General features: G+C 39.6%; 1 protein-coding gene across 4 annotated transcripts in view; it reads right to left on the bottom strand.

Moving 5' to 3' along the window:
• Positions 1-26,383, bottom strand: part of fstl4 (follistatin-like 4) — a 185,291-nt gene that overhangs the window by 101,724 nt on the left and 57,184 nt on the right. For all 4 annotated transcript variants that reach the window (XM_034140407.1, XM_034140410.1, XM_034140408.1 and 1 more), the window contains exon 4: positions 7,961-8,203. In XM_034140407.1, coding sequence (XP_033996298.1) covers positions 7,961-8,203 — 243 coding nt within the window. The remainder of the gene's footprint in view (positions 1-7,960; positions 8,204-26,383) is intronic.

Raw genomic sequence — 26,383 nt, 5'->3', positions numbered from 1 at the left:
TTAGAGATGGACTGTGGAGCGCTGAGACGAGGGGGGGCCGCTTCGATGGCTAATGCTTTAACCACAGCTCCACAGAACAGGGTAGGAGGATGAAGCGTAATCAGAACGGGTTAGGCTGCTCTTAACGGGAGAAACTCGCCAAAGAGAAAAGGACGATTGATGGATAAAATGGAGGGATAGAGGGGGGAGAAGTAAGGAAATCATAGTCTGAAGTTCAACTATTGTGTTTGATATAATTACTAAACATCTGGGATCCTCAAAGACAGATAATGGCTAATACATCAATCGGGTGGCATCTACATTACCTGCTATTGATTCATCTGACGATTTTATCATAATGATTTACGATACATTATTTTGTTAAAAAAAGGAAAACAAATTGAAATATAATGCCCTTTAGGATTAAAGTCCCTGTTGACTTCTTCAAGTTCATATTTTGTCCTAAAAAATAAAATGGTTGTCATTATGATAAGGTAATATGACAAAAATACTTTTTTGTGTGATACCTTTCAAAGAATGCAGCAAGTTCTCACATTTAAGAAACCTGTTAGGTTGTTTGGTTTGAAAAGTTCTATACTGACAATCCAAATGCTTGCATATTAATTTTCTGCTGATCAACATTTATCAGCTAATGGTTTCCGCTAGATAATCAACAACATGCTGGCTGGTTTATTGCATTACGTATCCAGCCTCCGGGTCAGGACTCCGCACATGGGGTCTGCAAGATATCATAGATCATTAACAGCTTGTAAAAGAAAACAAAAAAATCATACTGCGAAAATCTATTTTTTACAGAAGGCAACATCTTTGGGAATGATATACTCAGTATATGTAGCCAGATGGATGGTTGAGTTGATCATGGCCTTGTCCTAACTGAAGCGCAGCTGATAGAGACCCTGGGGAGACTCGTGACTTTCTGTCTGCATGGCAACACATCACCCGTCTGATCTGAGAGTCCACAGCCTCAGACCAAGTATTACCACTTGTCCCCAATGGAGCGGCTGTAGCGGGATACATTAAAGCCCCCCCGCTGAGCGCCTTACATGACCCAGCGGAAACAGATGTCCTCTTGTTCGGCCTTCGCTGGAGCTTCCTGCTCATCAGGAGGATGAAAGCCATGAATCAACCATGTTAGTTCAATTCAAATGGTTTCAGTGGAGTGGGGTTGTAATCAAAGCCAGGGTCAAAAGAGAAAATCTGCGCTTGTGATGATAATTGCACGACGAGTGATTATTTGTGACCTTACATAACCATTTGAAATACTGCGCAATGCTAATGCCACACTGTGTGTGTTTGTGTTTGAGTCAATTGAGTAATCAGTGTGTAGTGGCTTTTGTTAACTTCCAAACATTCACATTTCAATTCAACTAAAACAAATCAGAATAAAACATATCTTACTGGTATTTATGTATTGCCTGCATGGTTAAATCTAAAAGCCAAGGGATAGCACTGTCTCTCTATTAAAAAGGTAGTTCTATGGTGTCATTATTTGGTGAGAGGGGGTGTCATTTTTTACAGGACGACATCCTCAAGGAAAACCTTTTTTATGACTTTTGGCAAATACAATCTAAATGGGCTAATGGGTTTGAGTGCAGCTGGCATATCAGTCTTTTTTATTGACAATGTGCCCCTTTTGAGGCTGTTTAAGGGTCAAATAACTCTTAACTTTGAGCTATTTATCAATTTGCCATTCTTAAAAAGACACGGTGACTTTCACTTCTGTGTTAGACTTTTGTAGTTTGTGCTTATTCTTCAGCAGAGTCTTTATAAAGTGAATAACTTAAAGGGGACATATCATGCTATATTTGAACAATATATTGTAGGGCCATACCTATATAAAGTATATAAATATAGTTTTTTTTTCAAAATACCAAACAGATCCTGCATTTTAGCCATGCCTCATTTCGCTCTATTTGCTCTTTCCAGCCCTGTTTTTGCAGGGGGCTGATTCTGTGAGCTGCAGCTGACCACGCCCCCCTGCAGGAGAGGGGAGCGTGCTTTGAGATTAGCTGCTGGGCTGTCAGAAGAGGGGGAGGAAAAGAGATCTCCGTCCTCCGTGTTTTATTGTTATATGATTATATAGAGCAGTGTTAATTTCGTCAACGAAAACTATGACGAAAAATGTTCGTCAACGACCTTTTTTACACGACTAAGACGAGACGATGACGAGCTAAAAATAGATTCTTGATAACGAAAATTTGACGAAACGTATATTTAGTTTTCGTTGACAAGACGAGACGGGACTAAGGTGTTAATGGTGGACTATCGGACATTCAAAATGCAGGGTATTTCCCCCCAATTGCCCGTCTTGTCTGTCAAAATGCATCTACATTTCTAACTTGCAATATCATTATTTCCGCTCTCTTCACTCCAGAAGAGCGATCTCCCTGTCTCTCTGTGTGTGCGGGGGGCGGGGCCTAACAGACACGCTGCAGCGGCACACAGAGATCTGCCGGGGACGGAGAGACTCTACAAGGCTCGATGTGGAAAAAGCTTGTTTGCCATGTTTTCGCGTTAGCGCGTTGACACGAGTAGTCTGTCCAAACAGCCGGCCAAAAGGCGTCATATTCAATCGGAGAAATGCACAATTTTCGACTTCCTTAACTCGTAGCTCTGTTGCCCCAATTACGAGTAACGTTATCACATCAGGTGTGCAGAGGTGGGAGAAGTACTCAGATCTTGTAGCTAAGTAAAAAAATACCATAGTGTAGAAAGAGTTCCTCAAGTCAAAGTATGATCATCAAAATATAGTGAAAGTAGCGACAGTAAAAGTAGTCATTGTGCAGATTGGTCCATTTCAGAATAATATATGATATGTTTTATAATGATTGATCATGAAAGTGTTCTCAAAGCTGGTAAAGGTGCAGCTAGTTTGAATGACTTTGTATACTACAGAGTAGCTTGTGGATTTACTGCAGGTGGAACTGAAGTCTGAGTTAACACTTGATTATATTTCACATCATTCATCCACATCTGTAAAGTAACTAAAGGTATTAAATACATGTAGTGGAGTAGAAGTACACCATTTAACTATGAACTGTAGTGGAGTAGAAGTACACAGTAGCAAAACATTTAAATACTCCAGTAAAGTACAAGTACCTCAACATTTTACTCAAGTACAGTAGCCTACAATATTTTAACATAATTATATATTTTTCATTTTCAATTTGTTAGTTTTTTCCTTTAAAAAATAACAAAAAGTAAATACAAGAATACCGTTAAAGTACCGGATCAATAAGCAGTATCGATAAGACTATAGTACCGTAGAAAACCTTAACGATACCCATCCCTAGATATTACACAAGTAAAGTGTTAAGAGAGTGAAATGTTGCTTTATGAATTTCAACACTTGATGCTGTCACCTTGATTACAATGTCAGAAACCTGTATTTGCCTAACTGAATTGGTTTAAAGAGAGAAAACATTTTGACTAAAAGTTGACTAAAATGTAATTTTTCATCGACTAAAAGTAGACTAAAACGTTTTGAGTTTTCGTCGACTAAAACTAGACTAAAACTATGAAGGATAGAAATGACTAAAATGTGGCTAAAACTAATAACCATTTTCGTCTAAAGACTAAGACTAAGACTAAATCAAAAACAGCTGCCAAAATTAACACTGATATAGAGTCATTATTAATTTGTTTTAAAGCTCAATAAATAACAAAGAAGACCTTTGACCGGCACTTTTCTAATTAGAAAATCGGAAGATTTAAACTTTAACGGACATGTTGACCAGCGAAAAAAAATCGAACTGAAACTCTGCCGCACGGTCCCCTCGTTCCTTGGAAGAGGCGGAGAGGTGGGTGTTTGTCATCTGCTGGTGGACTAACCGGAGATAATTACAGTGCTTGCCTCGACGGGGAGGGATTGCATTGAATTACAGCAGCAGGAGCAAACGCTTGCCTCGGGGAGGGAGAAAAAGAGCCACAGCGGAGAATAAACAGAAGGGCAACCATGGCAACCATGCAAGGGAAGTCGGCAGACTACAGTGCCACTTACAGGCCTGGCATATGTACTACAGCGTCTCCAGCGCTTTCGAGCAATGGCCGGCCGTGGCCGAACCCCACATTCCCCTGATAGGTGGAGAGTTGGCCATATAGGCGGAGCTCCTCGTTCCTGACGTCAGAGAAATTTCAAATCTGTATCAGTCTGTATCAGATCCGTTGCAGCCCCGTTTTTAGAGATTTGGGTATGGAGGAAAAGAGAGAGGGTTGTGTTTTCTGACACTTGGTGAGTTCCCTGGAACACCGGGGACACATATTCATGTATAAAAGACGTACAAAAGTGCATTTTGCATGATAGGTCCCCTTTAAGCTAGCTTAGAGAAATATAAAAAGTGCTGCAATGAAAACCACATTTTACTTGAAAAGGTGGAAATATTAAAAGCCCTTTATCCTATTTTGTTTCCTAATACTGTAATTCTTGTGAGTATGGCATTTTATAAGTGTTTATTTTTCCTCCGTTGTTATCCAAATGTTATTCTCCTATGTGCACTTATTGTTACATCAATACGGATTTAAGTAGCAGCTAAACAGACTGTGTGGGAATACAAAGCGCCAGTGACAGGACACAACAAACAATCCCAGAGGTTTAAAGTCATACTCTTCACCCTACATGTAATCACTTCTCCTGCCTGTCACAAACCCAAAATCCATTTTCAAACCCATCGAGAAGCACTTGTGCTATCAGGTCAGAAGCAGGCTACAGCCTCCTTTATGCAGCATCAAAGGGAATATCTGCATACCCACAGATAGTCGAGTGGAATATTCCTTGGCCTCTGTGACTATGTTTGCCTCAACATGTCAACAGTAGTTCCAACCGTTAAACCATCTCCCCTCTTTCTCCACTCTGCCTGGGGGAAAGTAAAATAAAAATCTAATTAAAAACATAAAACTCAAGTAGAGCTGACCTCTTTCCTTGAAAAAAAAGTGTAAATGTTCTGCAAAGCTCATGTTAAAACAAGCTGATGTTGGACTTTACATTTTGTATAGGCAAACATATAACAATATGAAAAAAATGAAGTATTCTGCTACTGTATGAGAGAAGTTTTTTTTATCTTCAAGATTTGAACCAGGAAAACATCCAGAATTGATTGAGGCAGGCAGATATGGAGAGATCAATCTTCAAACTCTGGTCAGTGTTTTCATTTTAGGAGATGAAGAAATGTGTTACCTGCCAGAATTGCTGAACCTCAGGAGCAAAGCCTATTGAATAAAACAAACTTAAATGAACAGTTGGAGTGGAAGTCATTGAATGATGGTCTCAGTTTTTTGCCACAGAGGAGTTATGGACTGGTTGTACACTATGAAACCCAATAATCCAGATACGTTGAGATGAAAGCCGACATAAGCACATGCCAAATTCGAGACTGTGACTTTGACCATACAGTAGCCCTGAGCTGAATGGAATTGGTTTTCACAGCGGAGCTTTTAGGTTTATCAAATTTAACAGCAAAATTACCAAAAAAGGCCAAAATATTTTGGCACATGGCTTAAATGCATAGCTGTAGGGAGCGGAGAGCTCCTTTTTTTTTCTGTGATAGTCTTGTTCTGAGTCTGAATTTGGACAGTGTTTTTGCCATTAAGCATTTGAATGGACATGTTAAGGACTAGGCTCATAAAAGGGCTCTAAATACATACAGGTCTATAATCAAACAACTGAAAAAAATAGATAAAACATTATAAATGTATTCAAAAGGAAGAGGTAGGTTAATCTGTTCTTTGTTATATCTCTGTGGTTTTTACAAAAACAGTGATATGCTTCCAACACACACACACACACACACACACACACACACACACACACACACACACACACACACACACACACACACACACACACACACACACACACACAAAGAAACATGTATGATTCCTTTGACATCTGACTGATTTCCAACATTCTGTCGTTCTATCTCCTTATGGTTTGCATTCAGACAAGTTTAAACCTAATGTGCAGACGGAACATCCTTAATGTGGATTAGCTATGCATGGTGGTGTCTGCCAGGAATCATGCCCTCCCTAATGTGATATGACTGGAAGTGCTGCTGTGTGTGTGTGTGTGTGTGTGTGTGTGTGTGTGTGTGGTGTGTGTGTGTGTGTGTGTGTGTGTGTGTGTGTGTGTGTGTGTGTGTGTGTGTGTGTGTGTGTGTGTGTGTGTGTGTGTGTGTGTTTGTGTGTTTGCACAGATTTGACATTAAAACCATGCACTCTATAACTATGGCTTTACTTTCTTTAAGATCCATTTCCTAGAGATTATGAAAGACATGGAACCTGACCTGGAAAACTACATTTACAGAGAAGGACAGACTACCAACATGTACACCACACATGTGAAAGCAGCCACTGGTGGAATCAATTACAAATAATGTTTGTGTGCTTGTGAATAAAGGTAGCAGTGGCCCTAGACTTGATACTTTTAAATCAAAGTCATGATGGAGGGACTAGGCTGTTGGTTTGATAATAATGCTGACTGTTCATGCTGAGAGTGCACTTCTGCTAATGAGTGATAGCCAAGGAGTGTAGACTCTAATGATTTACTTTAAAGGACTGGTGATCCACAGTAACCCAGTGGTAATTTGTGAATGCCAGGATATTGATGGAGTAGAGCTAGTAAAGTGGAGTAGCGAATCGGGTATATGGATACACATTAGGTCTGTAATCCACTAACGAAATTCTGAATCAACAAGTCGATGAGATAATTAAATCGATAGATTAGTTAAACTCAAAAGAGAGTCAAGCAAAGCACCACTTTAAATGTTCTTTCTGAGGTGTAGTCAGAAGTTTCTCCAAAATAAGTAATGCACTATTTAAAAACATTTTGAACAAGGTTATTCGACTGATTAAGAGCCAGGAGTCCTAACTCACTGAACCATATGAATGTATAAAGTACGTCTAAATGTTTGCATGAGCACTGAATACATATCTTGTTTATGACACAGGAAGTGAAATTCGTCGGATGAAATCCTGGCATATTTTCAGTAACATCTGTAGATTGATTCATTGTTTGCCGCCACAACAAAAAAACTCCTTTCAATTTTTACAATAACAATGATTGTTTGATTAAATTCAACTTTAAGGGAGCCACTAAAATATGCTTTGGATGCCAGTGTTTGTGATCAGATCCAATTAAGAGTGCTGAGTTACGGTTTAAATGAGTGTGAATCCAGGTGAATATAGCAACTGATAAAAAAGCTAACAATGTACCATTCTCAGTGCTTAGCTACGGTTTCCCAGACAGACCTGACCCTGAGCTACAGACTTCATTGCCAAACTACAAATGATTTCAGTCTCTCATCTCGGTTGAGTGGGTGGCTGACAGTCACAGACTGATTTCCACAGTGATTGATGCTTGTGACAAGAGCTTGATAGATGGCAACATGCAACAAAACAATTGCTTTGTTTGTCTGTACAAGTCTATATCTGTTTCAACGTCAAACAAAAGTCAAAGCCCCACTGCAGCCTTCAAATGTATGCCTCACAGGTATCAGAACATCATTTGAGGGCAATTTTCCCTCAAACAAAGCATCAAAAGTGTTAACCTGTACCAAACCAAAGTGCTGCAGTCAGACATCAAAGACAACAGCCTCATCGCAGCATCGCCATGTTTCTGTGTTAGCGCAGACGTTGCACTGCCAAAAAATATACCTTAAGGATATTGGTAATGTTTGTTTATTCCTATGGGGGGTACATTTTTTTTTTTTAAACGAAAAAATGCGTAAGAATCATATTCAGAATCTATATTTATTTGACCATCTATCAAATTTGATCATTTTTTGCAGCATTTTCTCATGAAACGGCTGAAGTAATTGTATTTTAAGATATTGGTATTAAATAAATAGTGAAATGTGTAATATATAACAGGATTTTTGATGTAGGTGTTCTCTTCACATCACTTTTTACAGCGTGTTGCAGTGGCCCATTGCAGTGTGAGTATATCAGTGTGACAGTGAAGCGCTACCTTTGAAGAAGCAGTCCTTGCTGTGCACCACGTAGATCCGCCTCCTCTCCAGGCAGGCGGTGCGGTAAACCTCGCAGTGGTTCTCGTAGAACCTGCCGTCTGAACCACAGACCGGCACGAAGGAGGGCCGGCACTTTTCCTGGCAAACACACTCGGCACGGCCAGTGTCCGCCATCAGCACACACTGTCGACCCCGTCCACAGTAAGTTCTGCGACAGGGATCTCCATCTGGGTCAGAGAGGGCTGGAAGAGCGAGAGAGAAAAGGGAAAACAGCAAGAGTAAATAAGCAAGTCCATCAAATCTTAAAGAAAGAGAAAGAAACTTTCTACATCAATAATGTTTTACTTGTTTATATCAAATAAAATAACCACAAGTTGCACAATGACACACGCTGTTATGGGTCAGTAAAAGAACAGACAAACAAATAAAGAATGGAATGAATATATTAATATTAATAATATTATTAACCTACTTTGCTATCCCATCCACCGGCAATTGTGATTATGTTTTCATATAAAATAAATAGAAGCTATGATCCAATCAGGAATATCATATCATTTTGTATAAGCACTCAAATAATAAACCTAACGATAAAACAACTGCAAACGAAAACCTCACATTTTCTGAAATATATTCTAGTTTGAGGAAAATGAAAGGCTGATTCAAACACATACTGCATTAGTTATGCGCAGTAAAATATAACAAAAGTAACATATTAATTACCAGTAACAAGATCACTTTGTTAGTGAAAGTATGACCCAGAAATAGCAAAAGCGTAAACTCAAGCCAAACACCTCCGGATCGCAGTTATAGTACGGTGCTAACAAGGAGAAACTTTTGAAAATAAAACTTTCACCTGACAAATCCAACAGCCAGGTGTCCTGATTAACACCTCTCGGCTCTCATTTGCACATACATGTGAACATCCGTGCAATAACACACACAGATATGCATACTTGAGAGGTACACTGTAAAAGAGAGATGCACTGTTACGTACTCTAGAAACACACACACACAGTTTACCACCGTCATAGCAACTACTGTGTGTGATGGAAACTTCTGAAGCAATGGAGACGAGACTCAGAGAGACACGGGGGGGAGCAGGAACTTTGATGGCAAACACTGATGGTTTATTTGGAGCTTCGGCCAGAGAATTCACAAGACATGAGCTGTGCCACGAGTTGCCATAGCGGGTGCCAAACCAATTCTGAAGATCTCTACCCCGGACCCATGTATTTAGCTGGATCAGAGAGAATAATCAACATAGTGCATAACAAGATAAAACCATAACACCTCTATCAGCTGACGCCAATAGGCAGGAATAGGGAGACAAAACACTGAGAGAACAGCAGCCCAAGGTTGAAGGCCTGTGCTCCAGTGAGGGCAGTACAAACTGATAAACTTAGTCAAAGGTATGGGCCGAGAAAAACATTTCCCCAACACAGTGGGCCAACTCATAAATGCACACACAAATGCACACGCCAGCATCTCCATCACCACCGCTCACTGCCTCACCTTGCTTCTTCCCCTTGATTTAATCTATTTGCACTTAAAGCCAAAAAACTGCTGATCCAGCCAGATGCTGCCCCCTCCGATTGATCTCGCCTGACCGCGATGTCTTGTTGTGATCTGACGGTTGGATTTACGGCCGCTGTGCCTTGGGGTTATCACAGTTAAAACGACATGCTCAAGCAGGTACAGTACTAGCAGGGCATCTGGTGCCTCACAAACTCATCTGGCAAATGTCAATGGTAATGAATTAGAAATATGAAAACCTTCCTGGAGTTTGAGTATGAGAGTGGGAAAGCTAAATCAATATTAACAAATATGAACAACTCCTACTTAGACACCCACGTAGTGTTGAATGTTTCGACCGAGGAGCGACGGATTTCATTTGATCGAAGAATAAATACATTTACTATTGAAAATATATTTGTTGTTAATAAGTACTTGAGTCAATTTGACAGCTTTGTTCAACACTCCTTCCTCAGTTCCTTTTTTCGTGTTTAAAATAAGTTCTGACCCTCCTTAACCACAACGCACTGTTTTTTAAGGACTGCAGTCATTACAGGCCTGTGGCTGGGTGTCTACCTTCAAAATGTCCTGTTCTCAGATCAAATGAAAAATGTTGGAGTATTGGCCCAAAAGCAAAGTTTCACCCGTAATTGACCCAGTTGAGTTTCTAGCACTGTTTCATCTTTAAACATTTAAAGCATTCTGTTTGTCTCGTTTTTTACCTTTGATGTTAACAAGCTTTGCTATTTGCCATGGAAACCAGGAAAATAAATATAAAGGAGACGACTGTTATGCAGCTCTGTGAGGAAAAGACCACACAACATGAATACAATTGAGGTAGGTAAGTTGAGGTAACAACACTATAAAATGGTGAAAATGAAATCAAAATTCTAACAGCTGAAGAAATAACATATAAAATGAAATCTAAATAAATAAATTAAACTAAACTAAACTAACTAAAGTTGCTTCTTGTAACATTACATTTCAGTAATGGGACGCTGAAGGCTGTTACAAGAAAACAAATACACATCCCAAAGTGGCTTGCTGGCCGTTGTGTTGATGCTTTTGTGGTTTGGTAGTTTAAGAAGCTGAGAAGGGGTCAGATATATTATTATCCCTCTGTGGAATAAAACCATACTGGCTTAACTTAAAAGAGTCCAGGCTCGTATAATCAAACTGCTGAAAACAGAAATGGAATTGGCCCGCAGTATAAACATATCTCAACTCTCAGCATATTTTATAATGGAGATAATGCGCTGTTGTCTGAGAACAAAAGAGCCTTAATACATAAAGGCGATTCATGGGCCGAGTCACACAATCACGCACACACACAAATGCACACACACTACATAATATACAGGGTTCTTACACCTTTTCCAAAGTCAAATTCAAGCACTTTTCAAGCATTTTCAAGGTGCATTTTCAAGCTTTTCAAGCATCTTACAGCTGTTGTAAATTACATATTTATATACACATACTTATACTCAAATGATTATTTCCCTACCTCACATTAAATCAGATGTTCTTTATGCTATAAACAACCAAATGTGTGTTTCATAATAGCATTCTCCATGAGGATGAACAATTAAAAATGTTAGAAAAGAAAACTAAGTTTAATATTTCAAAATGAGTGACCCATCTGTACGTAGACTGGGCATCCCATATAACCTGGCTGAGCCAATATAAAACAATCAGCCAAATAACTTTTCAATACATTATTGATTACTATTTTTGAGGTACTTTTAGGTTGGCAGTAAACATAAGTCAGAGGTAAATGGTGTACTTTTACTCCACTACATGTATTTAATACCTTTAGTTACTTTACAGATGTGGATGAATGATGTGAAATATAATCAAGTGTTAAATCAGACTTTAGTTCCACCTGGAGTAAATTCACAAGCTACCCTGCAGTATACAAAGTCATTCAAACTAGCTGCACCTTTACCAGCTTTGAGAACACTTTCATGATCAATCATTATAAAACATATCATATACAATTATTAGGGATGCTCCGATCGCCAATTTTGGAGCCGATCGCCGGAATCAGTATCGGCCGATACCGATATCGCTCTCTTTTCCTCTCTCCCCCTCTCTCTCTCTCCTGACAGCCCGTCAGTATCTCCTGCAGCTCACTGATCCAGTAATGAGCGACCCGACAGTGAAGAATAATAAAAATAACTAGTTTAGCTTGTTCCAGAGGTAGATCAAATAGCTAAGTGTGTTAGGTCTAACTCTTAATGTGTGTTCTGCTCCGCTCACCGGTCCGTCACAGCGGGTGGAGCTGCAGGATTTCTGCTTCACACACACGTTGCATACCGCTATTTTATTGTCATTTTCGGACACTTAAAATACTGCCAGACTAGTGAAGCCATTTTGGCGAGCTTGTTTTGCCGCGCACAGAGAAAAGTGTCATGTATTTTACATGCAACGATAGCCTAATCTAAAATGCTCTACTATGGCGTACCTTTCGTGTGGTGTGTGGCTCGTCAGCGCAGACTCTCGCATCATTATTGTTGCACACTTTGCAGGAGGCTACTCTTGGGCTTCGCTTGACCCTCGTCTTAGCCATGGCTTGTATTTGTCTTCTGCTAGCCAACGCTCGTTGAAACGGCAACCTCCTGGCATACTGTCATCTATCACTCATCAGAATGCCCAGGTCACACACGTAACAAAAACACTTGCCGGTCACGCGCATCGCGCGGGAAGGCCGGAGCGGAGCTGTTTTATGTAAAAGCGAAGCAATGAAGCGCGCTCAGACTTCTTTATTTTCTTTTAATCTAAAAAGCGAAGTAAAGCATTTACAATTTCAAGCACTTTATCCCAAATTCAAGCACCATTTCCAAAATTCAAGCACTTTTCAAACCTTGAAAACACCTCGTACAATTTCAAGCATTTTCAAGGATTTCCAGCACCCGTACGCACCCTGAATATACCAACATGCTCCAACTCACTGGAAAGAGTCAGTATGCAGGCAATTATACATGCTGCTGCTCAGTCAATGTCTGCACTTGCAAAAACAGGCACATTGCCAATGATGATAACAAACCGACACAACTGAAACAAATTGTTCATTGTCAATAAGTTTATCATCATAAAGACTTATTGACAATCATTTAATTTTCAACCAAACGTTTCAGCCATTTTCTGGGTCCAGTTGCTTACATCTGCTTCTTTATTTTGTTTCATATCATTGCAAACTGAATTACAATACGATGGCTGACATGATTCCATTAGAAACTCCAGTAACTTGATTGCTAAAAATGTCATCAAGGTTTAAATTAAAGACATTATTTAATATAAAAATACAATCATTTCAATCAAATTGTGTATAAATGTAATGGAATTTGTTTTTAGAAAAATGCAAATTAATCTGGATTTGCAAAGTTACACCAAGATAAAACACACAGAGGATTGAATGTGTGTTGCTGTCTAAACTTGGCCTGGATTGCATTGATTTCTTGATCATAATGAAGTATTAGGAAGCTCCTGGTTTGGGGGGGTGAGGTAACTAACCCGGGGGGAGCATGTAGGAGACGGAGACGGAGTGGCGTAAGACAGACTCAATTTGTTTTATCCAGTTTACTAATTGTTCAGCGTGTCTCGGCAAAGCATCTGTGGGAAATGCAAAATAGCCCGGCTCCCTTGCGACCTTGCTGTTCATGTCAAGGTCGGGGACGATTACAAGATCGTTTGTATTCTCCGAGCGTGGGAGATTAAACGCTTAGCAACAACCGTCCAGCAGCCATTACCCATTGGTGGCTTTACTTCCTTCCTTCTTCTTTCTGTTGTTTGCCCCATCCCCTCCTCTCCTTTTACTCCATCAAACCCCTTTGCCCATGTTGCTCGGAGAAAAGAGTACACGAACAGCAAACAATAGAAACAATAGCGCATAAAAGTTCCATCTACAATACACAAGCCGTCTGACATTTAGCTAAGTCCTAGAGCTGCCGTTCATCCTCGCTGTTACTCCATTGTTTCAGGTTCTCTTGGACCATGTTGGCTCCAATTGTGGCTTTCTAAAGAGGCTACAAGTGCCATTTGATAATCCTCCCTGTCTAAGCTGCAGACAAAGTGCTTATAAATGGCTCTTACAAGTCCAGACACTCTGCTGTGCCAAGACAATGCCAGGCTGACCATCCGGTGTCAAGCCTCCCATTCTGTCACTCTTGTCCAAACTGTTTTTTATTCTTCACTGGATCCGCTGTCTTTTTTCTTATTATTTTAGGATGCATGTGTTTATTTCCCTCTGTCTCTTTTTGTCAATACCTGCCTGGTGCTTGTCTCAGCTGGGCTTCAGGGAAATTGAGACCGGGCATTGTCCACTATAACAAGAGATTTTGAGGACGTGCTTTGCAAAGGTACTTCGATAATTGCATGAGAACATACGGGATTTGTATAATAGTGCAAAGACCATTTTGGCTTATCTTTCTGATATTTTTTGAAAGATAAGTTTCCTTTTTTGCAAGCCTAAGTGGATGAGAGCATAACCACACTCACAGAATGACACGCTACAATCTTGTCAGTCCCAGCCCTCATTGTACCATTGTGATGAAGCCATTTGTAATTTGAATCCAGAGTGAGGCATGCAATCTGTATGCACACAATCCCATTATGCACTGTACATCCCGCTCGCTTAAAGAACAGAGCACACACACAGACAGAGAGAAAACACAAGTCGATATATGTCACTTCACTGGAAGCAAAGCGCTTACTGTATGTCTAAACCCTTGCTCTATTTAGCAACTCAAATATGCCTCGATATATTTATACCTGAGGACAGACTTGAAAGCTCTTTAAATCCCTTTAACATTTAAAGGCAATCACAACAAAGTTTATTTATTTTGTATTAAATCCAGCTCCACAGGGAAGGAGTTTGTTGTTTTTGATACGTCCTCCTCAGAGACAGAGGGACGCTGCCGAGCTTCTTGCTAATTAGACTGGAAGAACATTTGCCCTGCTGATGTGGGACCGGCTGCCTACAGCTCCACAATGTTATAAACCGCCCTGATCCATGGAAACACAGACGCTTGTCACAAACCCTTCATGATATGACTGTGTGACATTTACAGAAGCGGAAAGTAGACATTTTTTGCCAGCAAAAAAGCTATTGTTAGATGTAATCCAACTCCAAAAGTGTCCTCATTTGATTTCACTTGTTTGACTATAGCTGTAGGCATAGTTTGGCTGTGAAATAAAAACTTGTGTTCATGTATATGTATTCTGTGGCCTAAGAAAAGCTCTGTCACATCTGCTGATCCTACAGATCATTCTTTTTGCTCTAAAGCAGCTGTAGATAATTAAATTCAGAGACGCGCCGTCAAACACTGTCTCCCCTGTGCCGCGCGGTCAGACAAAGCGCTTCTGACACGCACGCTGAGCTGGAATATCAATGGACAACAGCAGCCCTCGGTGCTAGGTGAGATATGCTGCCCCATACACACAGATAAGAACAAAGTGTCAGTTTTACTGCATTCTACCCAAAATGATGATATTTTCCTGGGCGAACAAACAGAGAATGGAAACAGGAATACAGATAAGCAGGGATGGAATGTACTGCAGAGTTCATTTGCCCTTTTTTATTTATTTAAGAATTGACAAGGTGTCCCCATTATTTTTACCAGTGCATGATTCAGTTGGAATCATCTATGATTTATTTAAGTTTATGTTTTGAATGTATAAGGTGTTGATAAGTCAATACCCTCATTTGTGCATTGAACAGGTTACAAAAGCTTATCTTTGATTAAAGTCAAATTATTAGGAAATAGTACAGGTCCATGTTACTGTACCAAAACACATATGTGATTATCTATGCTTCAGTTTATGTGATGTTATCAGTATGATTCCAGTAGACTTGCTCCCCAAAGAATCTATGAAAATGTCACGATGTGAATTGGGACACTTCACCCTAAAAATGTGAGGCACTATTCCGCCAAAACACAAATGTCGACTTCAAGGTGATGCAAGAGGAACGTCATGGAATGACCAAAGTTATTAGGGTTTATCCTTTGGGTACAATCTCAAAATATCATGGCTATGCATCCAAATGTTGGTCAGATATTTGAGACTGGACCAAAGTGGTGGACTGACTGACTTTGAATCACACCATCTCTTCCTGACTGACTCTGAACACTAGAGAGGACTACAGCCACTACACAAAGTAACTTTAGAAGATAATTACATTTAATACAAACTTCGTACCAGAGCCATTTTTCTCCATTAACTCCTGCAAATTGCCCATTACCTCCATCACCTCTCTTAATGGCAAGTTAGCCAGTACCTTGGTGTTCACTAGATGTGATTGAATGGACTGACACTAAAGCCATTTCAGTCAGCTAAGACGTGGAATGGTTTTACTGATATTTGAAAAAAGAAGATATACTGTTAATGGCATCTAGGCTCAGACACACTCAGTCCCCATGGCCAACTTTAGCAGACAGACACACACCACACTAAGGACGCTACAATCAGTATTGGAGGCTGAAATCGTGACACACAAAACATCGACAGCAAAGAAGCTTTTACTGAATTCTAAAGAGGCATAGCTGTTGGTAAGAGTGAAGGCAGTTTCACAGCTCATTTAGAGTACTTGTCACGTCCTTTATTAATACATGCTGACTCTGTTTTCCTCCCGTGTCTTGCGGTTTCTCCTGCCTTCGCCCTCCCTTCCCAATTATTGATCGGGAAGAATGCAAATGGAAGAAGCTATCATGTGAAGTGATAAGCTGGTCTGCTGTTTATGAGGTCTCACTGTGTGCTGGGACACATGTAATGTGGTTACTTGCACAGTAATAGGGAGAGTACAATATGGAATTAACTTTGCATTGATGTTATACCCATGATGTTTGGCTAATGAATTTCTTCATTTCAGTGTTCAAAATTGCAAACAGAACAAAAGGTAAAACACATGTTAAGGAAGTGAAATGTACTGAGATAGACAAAAGTGTTTTAAATAAGTATATGGCATTCTTTAGTTAAAATAACCAATGTACTATTACTCAGGAGTTATTGTAAGTGTAAAAATTGAATCCACGCACATAGACATTAAAAATCTAATTTCCTGTCTTTTCATTTAGTATATTTATTGTTATATCCATCATTTTTGTTGTGTGTCTTCTTTATGCAATAGTTACAATCCCTATTATGAAGTCATATTATTTTTATTTTCTGTTATTTCTGTTGTATTTGTGAAAAAAAATATATATATAGGTCGAAATTGCCCAGTGGGTTTTCTGCCTCTTCCTGCACGATATACCTATATTCTCATGTTGAAAGATAATAAGCAGAAATGGATGAACATTGCAAACTGAGGACTTAAGAGGGTTAAGAAAAAGTTAAATAAAAAAGACACCAAAATGAGTGAACAGCAAGGTCAGTAACAGAAAATGCAGAGTAAAGGATTTACTTGAGACACAGTAATGGAGCGGGGCGGAGAGAAAGGCCAACCGGGCCCCTGCAGAGCGGGGATGATCGGAGTGTGCCTCAGACAAAATGTCACCGGGCTCATCTTCCTGCCTCAGCTGATAGACGGGGATCAGAAGATCAATACAGGCCTTTCTGTAGCCGCGCCACAGAGGCTCCACTCTCTTGATATAGAGGCCGGAGAGAGCCGGGCGGCGGCTGCTGTTACTGCTACCTGGGGCTCCATCATTATCTCTTACATACCACACAGTTGGAGATTTCTTAAGGTACATTTCTCTTAATGCTTGGCAAGGAGCTTGGTCACAGGCCAGGACAGGCCCATGTAATAAAACCTGGAATCAGTTTAATACCCAGAACCAGATGTTATACTTCCTTACTCAGCACATAATGTGTGGCTGTATGTTGAAAACCTAGTAACTGGATTATGAAACCATCATCATTCAATCTTTTTCCTCTTGGAGTGAATCATGCTATAGTCTTGTTCATTTATTTCCATCCGTTGAGGTTTTGTTCTTTAAAAGTTGGAGCCAAATGTACGAAGAAAGAGAATAAGCTGCAAAACTAACGTTGACAGATTAATCCTATTCATCAAACTCAGAAATTAAATAAATGTTTATGCAAGAAAACAGTTAGTCTTGATGTAGGGAAGAAGCAACATGTTTTCTCTGAGCAACTTGGATTGCCAACAGAGTATGGAAATGAGAATAGCAAAATAAAGGCAAAGTAAAATCAAGGAGCACGTAAAGGCAAAAGATGATGGTATACAAAACGGGAAACAACAGTGACACCAGAGTGGGCAGCCGTCAGTCACATGGTCACCTTGGCGATGGTTTGACAGACATCAGTTTCTCTCTCTATGTGGGCCGCCCTCCCCAGGGGACTGGAAACAATTTGGGAGGGTGGCAGGACTTCTTTTTGTATAATAATGAACTTTTGATTCATTGGCTTCCCCCAATAATTAAATATACAAAGGCTGGGAATGATCACAGTTTCGGTTAAATTAGTTTGATTCTGACATTGGAGGCTGCAAGGGAATGGCAGTGTTTTTCCCAGGTGGATGGAAGTGTTCCGACTACAATTGACATATTGGGTAATATATTTCAACACTTTTAGAAAAGTCTTCACTGAATTCAAACTGTGAAAGAAACACTTCCTCCAGCTGACAATGTTTCCCCTGTTTTAATGAAAAGACTCAACCTTATAAAACGGCATCATGCTAAGACGCTAAGCATTTATTTCCAACATTGTAAGCATTAATCCACACTCTTGATTCATACCAACCTGAGTGTCGTGCTTTTTTCACGAAAACAACTGACAGTTTAAACAAAGTGCAAATAGCTCACCATCTGCTCTAGCTCCAAAAGGGGATCAACGTTTTGGAGTACCCTCTGCTGTTTCTGATCTAACTTTGTAAAAGTGTGTATGCAAGGGAATCTAAGTATTTAGATGTGCAGAAAAGACACTTGAAAAGACAACACATAGCTGCCTGTGATGGATCTCACAGAGTGGAAGAGGCTTAAGCATCAGTCCTCTTCAGCTGCCACACTCATATGTTCACATTAATGCCAGCACGGCCAAGGATGAAATAAGCTCTCATAAGTATTTTCTGGAGGTATGTGCCGGCATGTGAGGGTAGGGAATATAGAAGGAAGAAAAATTCCATCTCCAGAGTGTATATTATACAAATGGAAAGTGTTTGAAAAGAACAAACGTCTCTCCTGTGTCCTATACACAAGTCTTTGGAGTAATGTAATCTTCAAAGCTTTGTGTCTGCAAATGTGTACATACGTGTGTGGAAAGGACTGGAATACATAGTAGAATTTACCACTAGCATGTTTTCCTTTATTAAAAGTCCAGTTTCTCCTCAGCTGTGAAACCTTCCCATGGTAAGCTCTCGCTACATTCCACGGTTATTATCAACATCTTAATCCCTTCAATCCATCTTCAGCCTCATCTTGCTCTCACCTCTTGCTATTTATCTCTCTATTTATACATCTCCCTACAGCACATACTGCATTTCTGCTGACACCACACCTGCACTTCCCTTCCTGCAGGGCTCTGGGAGAACACAGACCAAACGCCCCCAATGGCCCTGCTCCCACAGCCAGGATGACTAATAGCCCCCGCAGGGCAGGGGGCCGCAGAGATGAGGCGCAAAGGTGAGACGGAAGATCAAGAGGCTACGGCGTCTCTCACACAGCGTGTAATTTGCTTCCTCTGCCGGGTGGGCTTTGGCTGCTTAATGCCCTATTCACACAGAGGTAGGGGTGTGCATTAAATCCTTTGTGTGTGAGGGGCAGCATATTACTGTTCTCAACAGGATTCCTTTCAAAGAGCATGAGATAAAGGAAATGCATTTGTTTTTGATTCCGTCTTAAGAATGGAGTTCTACGTAGTTCAATTAATGATTCTGCCTTAGAGATTTACTGATTATATTTATAATTAACCTATGATTTCATTTTGAATTTTAGTCTTAATTTTCACACTTATTTACACCGCAATTTGATCCTAGTGTTATAGTACTGTACTTTGACTTATGGATATGGTAGTATTCCATTTATTTTCTCAAAGTAAACAAAAAGCAATCAGTTAATCCTGGAAATACATGTCTTGAAAAACAGGTCACATATTTAGATACATTCTTTAAAAGAAGAAAAGGTTTACTGTAGCTTTAAGGGGCTATTTTCACTTGCAGATACACATTAGTTGTTTGAGTGTGTATTTATGATAGTCTGACAGTGTATGTTAATTAGCTTCAAAATAGAAAATATTCATTGATTAGTTTTTAATAGTGTTGGGATAAGACTAGTGTTCTATAGCAGAGAGGAATAAGATATCCCTGGCTCAGGAATTACAGACAATACTTTACTAAGGTAGATTCATTATTGATTTCAGTCTTATTTGTTGATTGTTAGCTCATGAGCTCTATGCTTTAATAACAAATGTGCAGTTGTATGTGAGTGATTGATAATTTAGGATTTCTCAGCAAAAACTGTTATTTCTCAGGATGTTAAGGCAGTCTAAGTGATGATGGATGAGATGGACATTAAATTGGCTGCTTTATGTCAGACGCAGTTAACACTTAACCTAGAGTGTGGGAGACAGGCTGCCTTCTTATAGAGTGACTTCACTTCCTAAAGTCCGCCAATGGCAAAAAACGAAAGAAAAGGGTTTATGAAAAACCAATATCTACACATAGGGTGATAGGAGATGGAGACTTGTGGAACAATCATTTTAAAGCAGGCAACATTTGGCCAGACACAGCCATTAAAGTCGAGCACACAACACACTTTCTGAATTAGGCATGACAGTTGGTCTTGGACAAATTCATACCCCAGGGAAAATGGGCTGGCACTGAGGGTGTTTCCAAAAGCATCTGTGGCAGGAAACAATAACTCTACAAGATAAAAAAGATTAACAAACTGTGGCTGAGAAATACATCATGTTTGAGACCCCCATTTGCATAAGACAGTATTATCAAGGGGACTTCTGCCTTGGCAGACATGGAAGATTACACAAGATTAAAATCCCACAAGATCTGTGCTATTATTACAAATCACTGGGCGTCCCCCAGGTAATATTAGTCCTGTGTGAACGGAGCTTTTCACTTCACCTCATCTCGAGCTTTGCACTTACACAGACTGTGGATGGATAGGAAGATAACATGTATGCATATATAGAAGCAGCACAGTCTCTATTGATTTTTTGGATACCTTTGTGCTTGCATAACTATAAAATTAGTAAATGTCAAACTAACATATTTGTTTGTTATTCAGCAGAGATGTTTGCATAACAATCAGACAATATCTATCAGATCATTGCTGTTTTGTGAAGGAGTGAGATATACAGCATTTATTCACGAAACAGAGCAAGATTGTACTCCAGTGAAGGAATTTACATGAGAACAGCTACAGTGAACGAGCAGCTGAGAGTTAATACACACTTACTGAGGAAACATCATACTGATGCTAATGGTATTGGACTGCAGAATTAATATACCTGGCAGTATATAAATAGAGCTTGTTTGCATGGACCTTTCAAATGTATTGTTACAAATATGTTTACAGAGTCGTGGCGGAGGACATTCAATTTCCTGCAGTTTCACACTATTAAGACTCAAGTACTCTTAAGTGGAAACAGCTTGGGTAGCATTATATAAATCTATCTCTACAACAACGTTATAACCTTCGATGTTCCCATTACACCAAGCTAAAGCATACAAATGGTAAAGAGTGTGGTGATATTACATTAACTTAGTATAGTTCACGGATCATTCCGAATCTAAACTCCTTATGTGTGTTCAAATGGCATAAGCACTTGCGAGAGAAACATCCAATTACATGAGCGAACATCAGACCTAACACCACAAGGAGTGTTAATCAGACTCATCCAATTAAGCAGAGATGAATTTGACTCTGTAAAACTGAGGTGAGGATGTTGTAAGACAGAAAAAACAACGAGTAATTCTAGAAAAAAAAGGGAAAGTAACCTTTTATTGCCTTAGCATTGAGGCAAAACATATTAAATATGATGCTAGATTTTTATTTTATTCAGTTGGGTTGTGAAAGGGCTCACTGAGGGGATTTTCCTCAGAAATAACTAAGAAGCATGGTCATGATGTAACTAATGGTACACAGGCTACTTGCAGTGAGAAGAAAATGAAATGCTGTAGATGGTTCAACGGAGAGATACAGAGGGAGAACGTTGACTAAGAAAAGAATCACAGGATGAGACAGCGAGAGGATTCAAGTTGGAAATGAAAGAAGGGGTTCTTTATTGACTAACTCTATGAATTAAAGTGGACCTATCATGCTATATTTGAATAATATAGTGTAGGACCATACCTATATAAGGCATATTTATACTTTTTTTTTTCAAAATACCAAACAGATCATGCATTTTAGCCATGCCTCATTTTGCTCAATTTGAAATTTTTTAGCTCTGTTTTTGCAAGGGCAGATTCTGTGATAACAGCACCATCTACAGGCCTGGCATATGTACTACAACGTCTCCAGCGCTTTCGAACGGCAATGGCCGTGGCTGTCTCCTCCTGATTGGTGGAGTTGGCCCAATAGCCGCAGCGCCACCGTCCTGACGTCAGAACAGTGTTCAAATCTGGATCAGTTTTTATCAGATCCGTTGCAGCCCCTTTTTTAGAGATTTGGGTATGGAGGAAAATAGAGAGGGTTGTGTTTTCTGACACTTGGTGAGTTCCCTGGAACACCGGGGACACATATTCATGTATAAAAGACGTACAAAAGTGCATTTTGCATGATAGGTCCCCTTTAAAGTTAAAAAATACACTTTGACCCACAGTGCTGGAAAACTAAAAGCTAAAAGCTAAAAGCTGGACTAAAATCTGCCACAGAGCTTTTAGTTTAAAAGGTAGAGTTTGTCAAGGCTTTGAGGGCAGGGAGAGGCCACTGGCTCTACTAATGGTGCTCACTATAAACAACTCATACACTTTATTGAACAAAGACAGTTGCCACACTGGTAAAGTTGGGGCAAAATATTAAGAATAGACATTTACTGAAACAAAAAACATGTCAAAAGGCTATTTATATATAACATCCATTCAATACTGGTCCCTTAAAGTTGGCAATTCAAGTCAGCCTAAATAAGCATTCGTACATACAAATAACCTGGAGAAATGAGTGGAGAAACATCAAAAAGTGCATTCTTTGATAACAGTCAGGAAAGACAAGATAGGCATGACAATTATGTGATACAACCAGATCTCAAGGGCCCCCACTTGAACAAGGATACGGCTGAACAAAAAGAATGATGTTTACAAGGACACAGGAATTTAGAGGAAGCTAAGTGGTGAGCGAGAGTGGTGTGAAAACTGTCGACACAAGCTGCTTTGTTTCACGTTTAATACCAAAAATCAATAAACAAATCAATATTGTTCAGTTGGTATTGAGACATATTTCCTCTTACACAGACACGTTGGCTGTTGGTTCTAGTCGTTGCAGTGTGTTAGGGTGCAACTAAAGATGTTAGGGTGTTACTATATGACTAAGTTGTTCTAAATCAAAGCAAATGTTTAAAAAATACATAAAATAAAGTATTAATTTCTTATGCAAATAACCATTATAGAGGACAAAAACAAAGTAAAGAAGGCTAATTAAGACTTTTTCAAATGTTGGCAATGACTTGATTTGTAAAAAAAAAACATATTTGTTGGGGTTACATTTGCTTGCACCAACTCAAATGACCGTGTGTGTCCCAGGGAATGACAACAGTGAAAATCTATCTACTTCACTGCACACCTGATGCTTTCCAAGTAAATAGTCCTATTTATGACCAGCAGTAGGCAACAGATAAAGAGAATGTTGATCCAGACAGGTATAGACAGAGCCAGAAAAGGAACGGACCAGAATTAGAAGTACTGAATAATACATTAACATTTTCCCCTCTCGTACCGCAGGTCTAATGTTTAAATGATGAATCGCCTCAAGGTACCCAGGAGGCACTATGGAGAAAATTAGTCGGATATATATTTGACTTTTGTATTCAAATCATCAAAAAAAGCCAAGTTAGAGTCAGGCCCACACACACATGAATAAACAAAAAACTTACCAGACAGAAAAAAAACAGGCTAATGAATAAATAAAACAGTGTAACCGGCAGTATAAATAGCTGTGTGCGAGTGATGCCCGGAGAGAGACGTTCAGTGAGTGATCTGATCAGTGCTGCTGTCGGGTCTGCTCAGAGCTCAGGAGACGCTGTGGTGCTGACAGCTGACTCTCATTGCCCCTGAAGTGAGGGGAGACGGCAGGACACGAGGAAGAAAGAGACAGCGGACAAAGAGAAGGAGCAGGGAGGTGGGAGGACAGGGACCAAACGAGTAGCCTGAGGCAGAAATAGTGACTAAAAAAGAGTAAATAGAGGTGAAAGAGAGAAATGTTAAGTGACCTCTTGAACTTGTTAGAATTGGGCTAATTATTAATAACCTAATTCCCTGGTGCTTGAATCGGATTGGGTTTTTCTTGTAACTTAAAAGGATGTGACACTGCCTAGTCTAGCACTATTCCCAATGTAGGCTGTATTACTTTGTTCCATTGTAAGTGTACAGGGAACAGATGTTCATCAAATTGAGTTTTGCAGATACAGAGGATTTTTTTAAGGATATTCAAACATTATCTTGAGGTATTTCAGAGATTTTCTGCATGATTACTGTGATGGAGTTAAAAATACATTGGGTATACAACTATGTACTTCATTTGAACAATGATTGATAAAACAGCCATATAGAGGTAGGAAAGGAAGAGAGACATGCATCAGTAAGTGCTGAAAGGTTTTTATATGCATGTACTTTTATTAATTATTATAATGTGCATTGAATATATTCATTTTTTGGCGGAGGTATAAATTCAAAGGTGTTTTCTTGTTAGCACCTTTCACGCGAAATTGCATTATATTTAATGATATACATTTCATTTTACACTTAAAGTGCAAGTGCTCCTACCTTTGCAGTATCCGTTTACGTCTTACAAACACCTATTTGTATGCAAATTAATTTATATTAATATACATGAACAGAGTGCTAACTTGAATGCTCTTTATTTAAATGTTACTCAAATTGCTGAAATATTTGCAGCATAAATAATAATTTAGATGGATAACTTGAGAAACAGAATATCAATAATGGCTTCAACGTCATTTAAATATCACTTCAATCAGCAGTTCTCACTTCCAGGTGGCACACTGTAACCTGAATTTGACTTCTGAAGACAAAACACCATTTCAAATTTGCAAGATCTCGAAAGGAGAAGAAAAAAAAGGGTGAAGGGGGATGAGGAGGACATAGAGATGAGACAGAGCTGCGATGTACGAGGAGTGACACAGGTCAGAGGTGGGAGAATACATTACAAAAGCAGTGGGAGGAGAAAGACACCAAGGGTTGAGTATGGAGGGAGAAAAAGTAGGAATATAGTGTGACGGACTGGAAGAAGGGAGGTGTGAGAGATGAGAAGGAAGGGTGGAGGACAAAGAAAGAAAGACAGGCTAGAAAGAGAGAGAGATGGAGAGAGAGAGAGAGAGAGAGAGAGAGAGAGAGAGAGAGAGAGAGAGAGAGAGAGATGGAGAGAGAGATAAGGAAAAATGAGGCGGGGAGAAGGTGGGGTGGGGCCGGCGGGTGACTTGAGGGCAGCTGGTGAAATGAATAAAGCATCTGAGGGACCACCACTGAGCGGTCAAAGCGTGTGTTTGTGTGCCTTTTTGACCATGTTCGTGAGGACGTGGTGACAGAAAGTGAATTTGACAGCGAGAGAGAGGAAGAGAAATGAAAGAGAGACATTTGAAAAGAGAGTGAGGTGGATCTGGCCCAAAGTGTAGAGGATTAGGGATTTAGGGCTTCTTCGAGCAGCCAATGTGTTTACATGAAGCCAGAAATATGCCTCTTGCCTGGAGATGTGGGTATTCTGTGAATCCAAGTTGGATTTAGATTTAGCAGTTACATTTGAGGGAGGGAATATGGCAACACAAGCAGCACACTCCGTATGACTTGTTGTGGTGGAGGGCCGAGGGCATTGTTTGTGCTGACTTAAAACGCACACAAGAGAGTGACTGCACATTCTTCACCATAAAAGAAAGGATACAACAGTTGTTTCCAGATTGTTACTTTGCCAAGTTTTACAGATGTTTCCACATAATTACCAGGAGAGAAAATATGTAAAACACACAACAAGATGCAAAAAAACACATTAGAAGTTTATCGAGTGTGAGAAACACCATCATCTTTGTGCTTTGGTTTACTTTGGAGACTAAACTAAGGCTGTATCTAAAAAAAAAAAACCTGGTTCTTGTGTGATGAGTTCACAGAGGGGGCATGATGGGAACACTCAGCTTCAATCAGATCACAATCCATAATAGATGTCCATGTAAATATCTTATGAGGGTGAGCTATGGAGAAAATGACTCTGTACTTAGGAACACACACATACCCACATATACACAAACACAAGTGCAGACCTCCCTCACTGTCATGCAAGAAAAAAAGTGTAATAGAGTGTATTTATCTAATATTCATGCACTTAATGGATCTTTTGTGTGAATGCTGTCTTCTCTTTGCAGTTGTTCATGCTCAACAAAAACAGGACAGCTTGTAAAAGACACGTGTTCCCATTTGAATGAGATTTTTCAGTTAAAATATAGAAAAGCATAAATAAAAAATGTTCCATGGATTTTACTTTATCATTGTCATTATTAAAAAGTAAAAATTGTTGGCAGTAAAGCAAGAAAACACACTTGGGTGAACGTAGCAAACTGTGTACCACTTTGTTGGATGGAAGAACACTGAATGTACGCCCACACAACTGATCTGCTTCAATCCCTGATAAGTAGAAGTAGAAGTTTGCTCACACTCTGAAGGACACAACGGTCGACATATTTAAAACAGAGATTTAAAACGTTAAAGGAATAAAATGTCACTTGATAAAAAAAACATTATACTGCACTGATATTAGACCAATTACATTTCTGGT

The sequence above is a fragment of the Trematomus bernacchii genome, unplaced genomic scaffold, assembly GCF_902827165.1.
Source record: "Trematomus bernacchii unplaced genomic scaffold, fTreBer1.1, whole genome shotgun sequence".
Taxonomy (NCBI): domain Eukaryota; kingdom Metazoa; phylum Chordata; class Actinopteri; order Perciformes; family Nototheniidae; genus Trematomus; species Trematomus bernacchii.
Note: the sequence above shows the minus strand (reverse complement) of the source record. Positions and strands in the feature narration are given on the sequence as shown.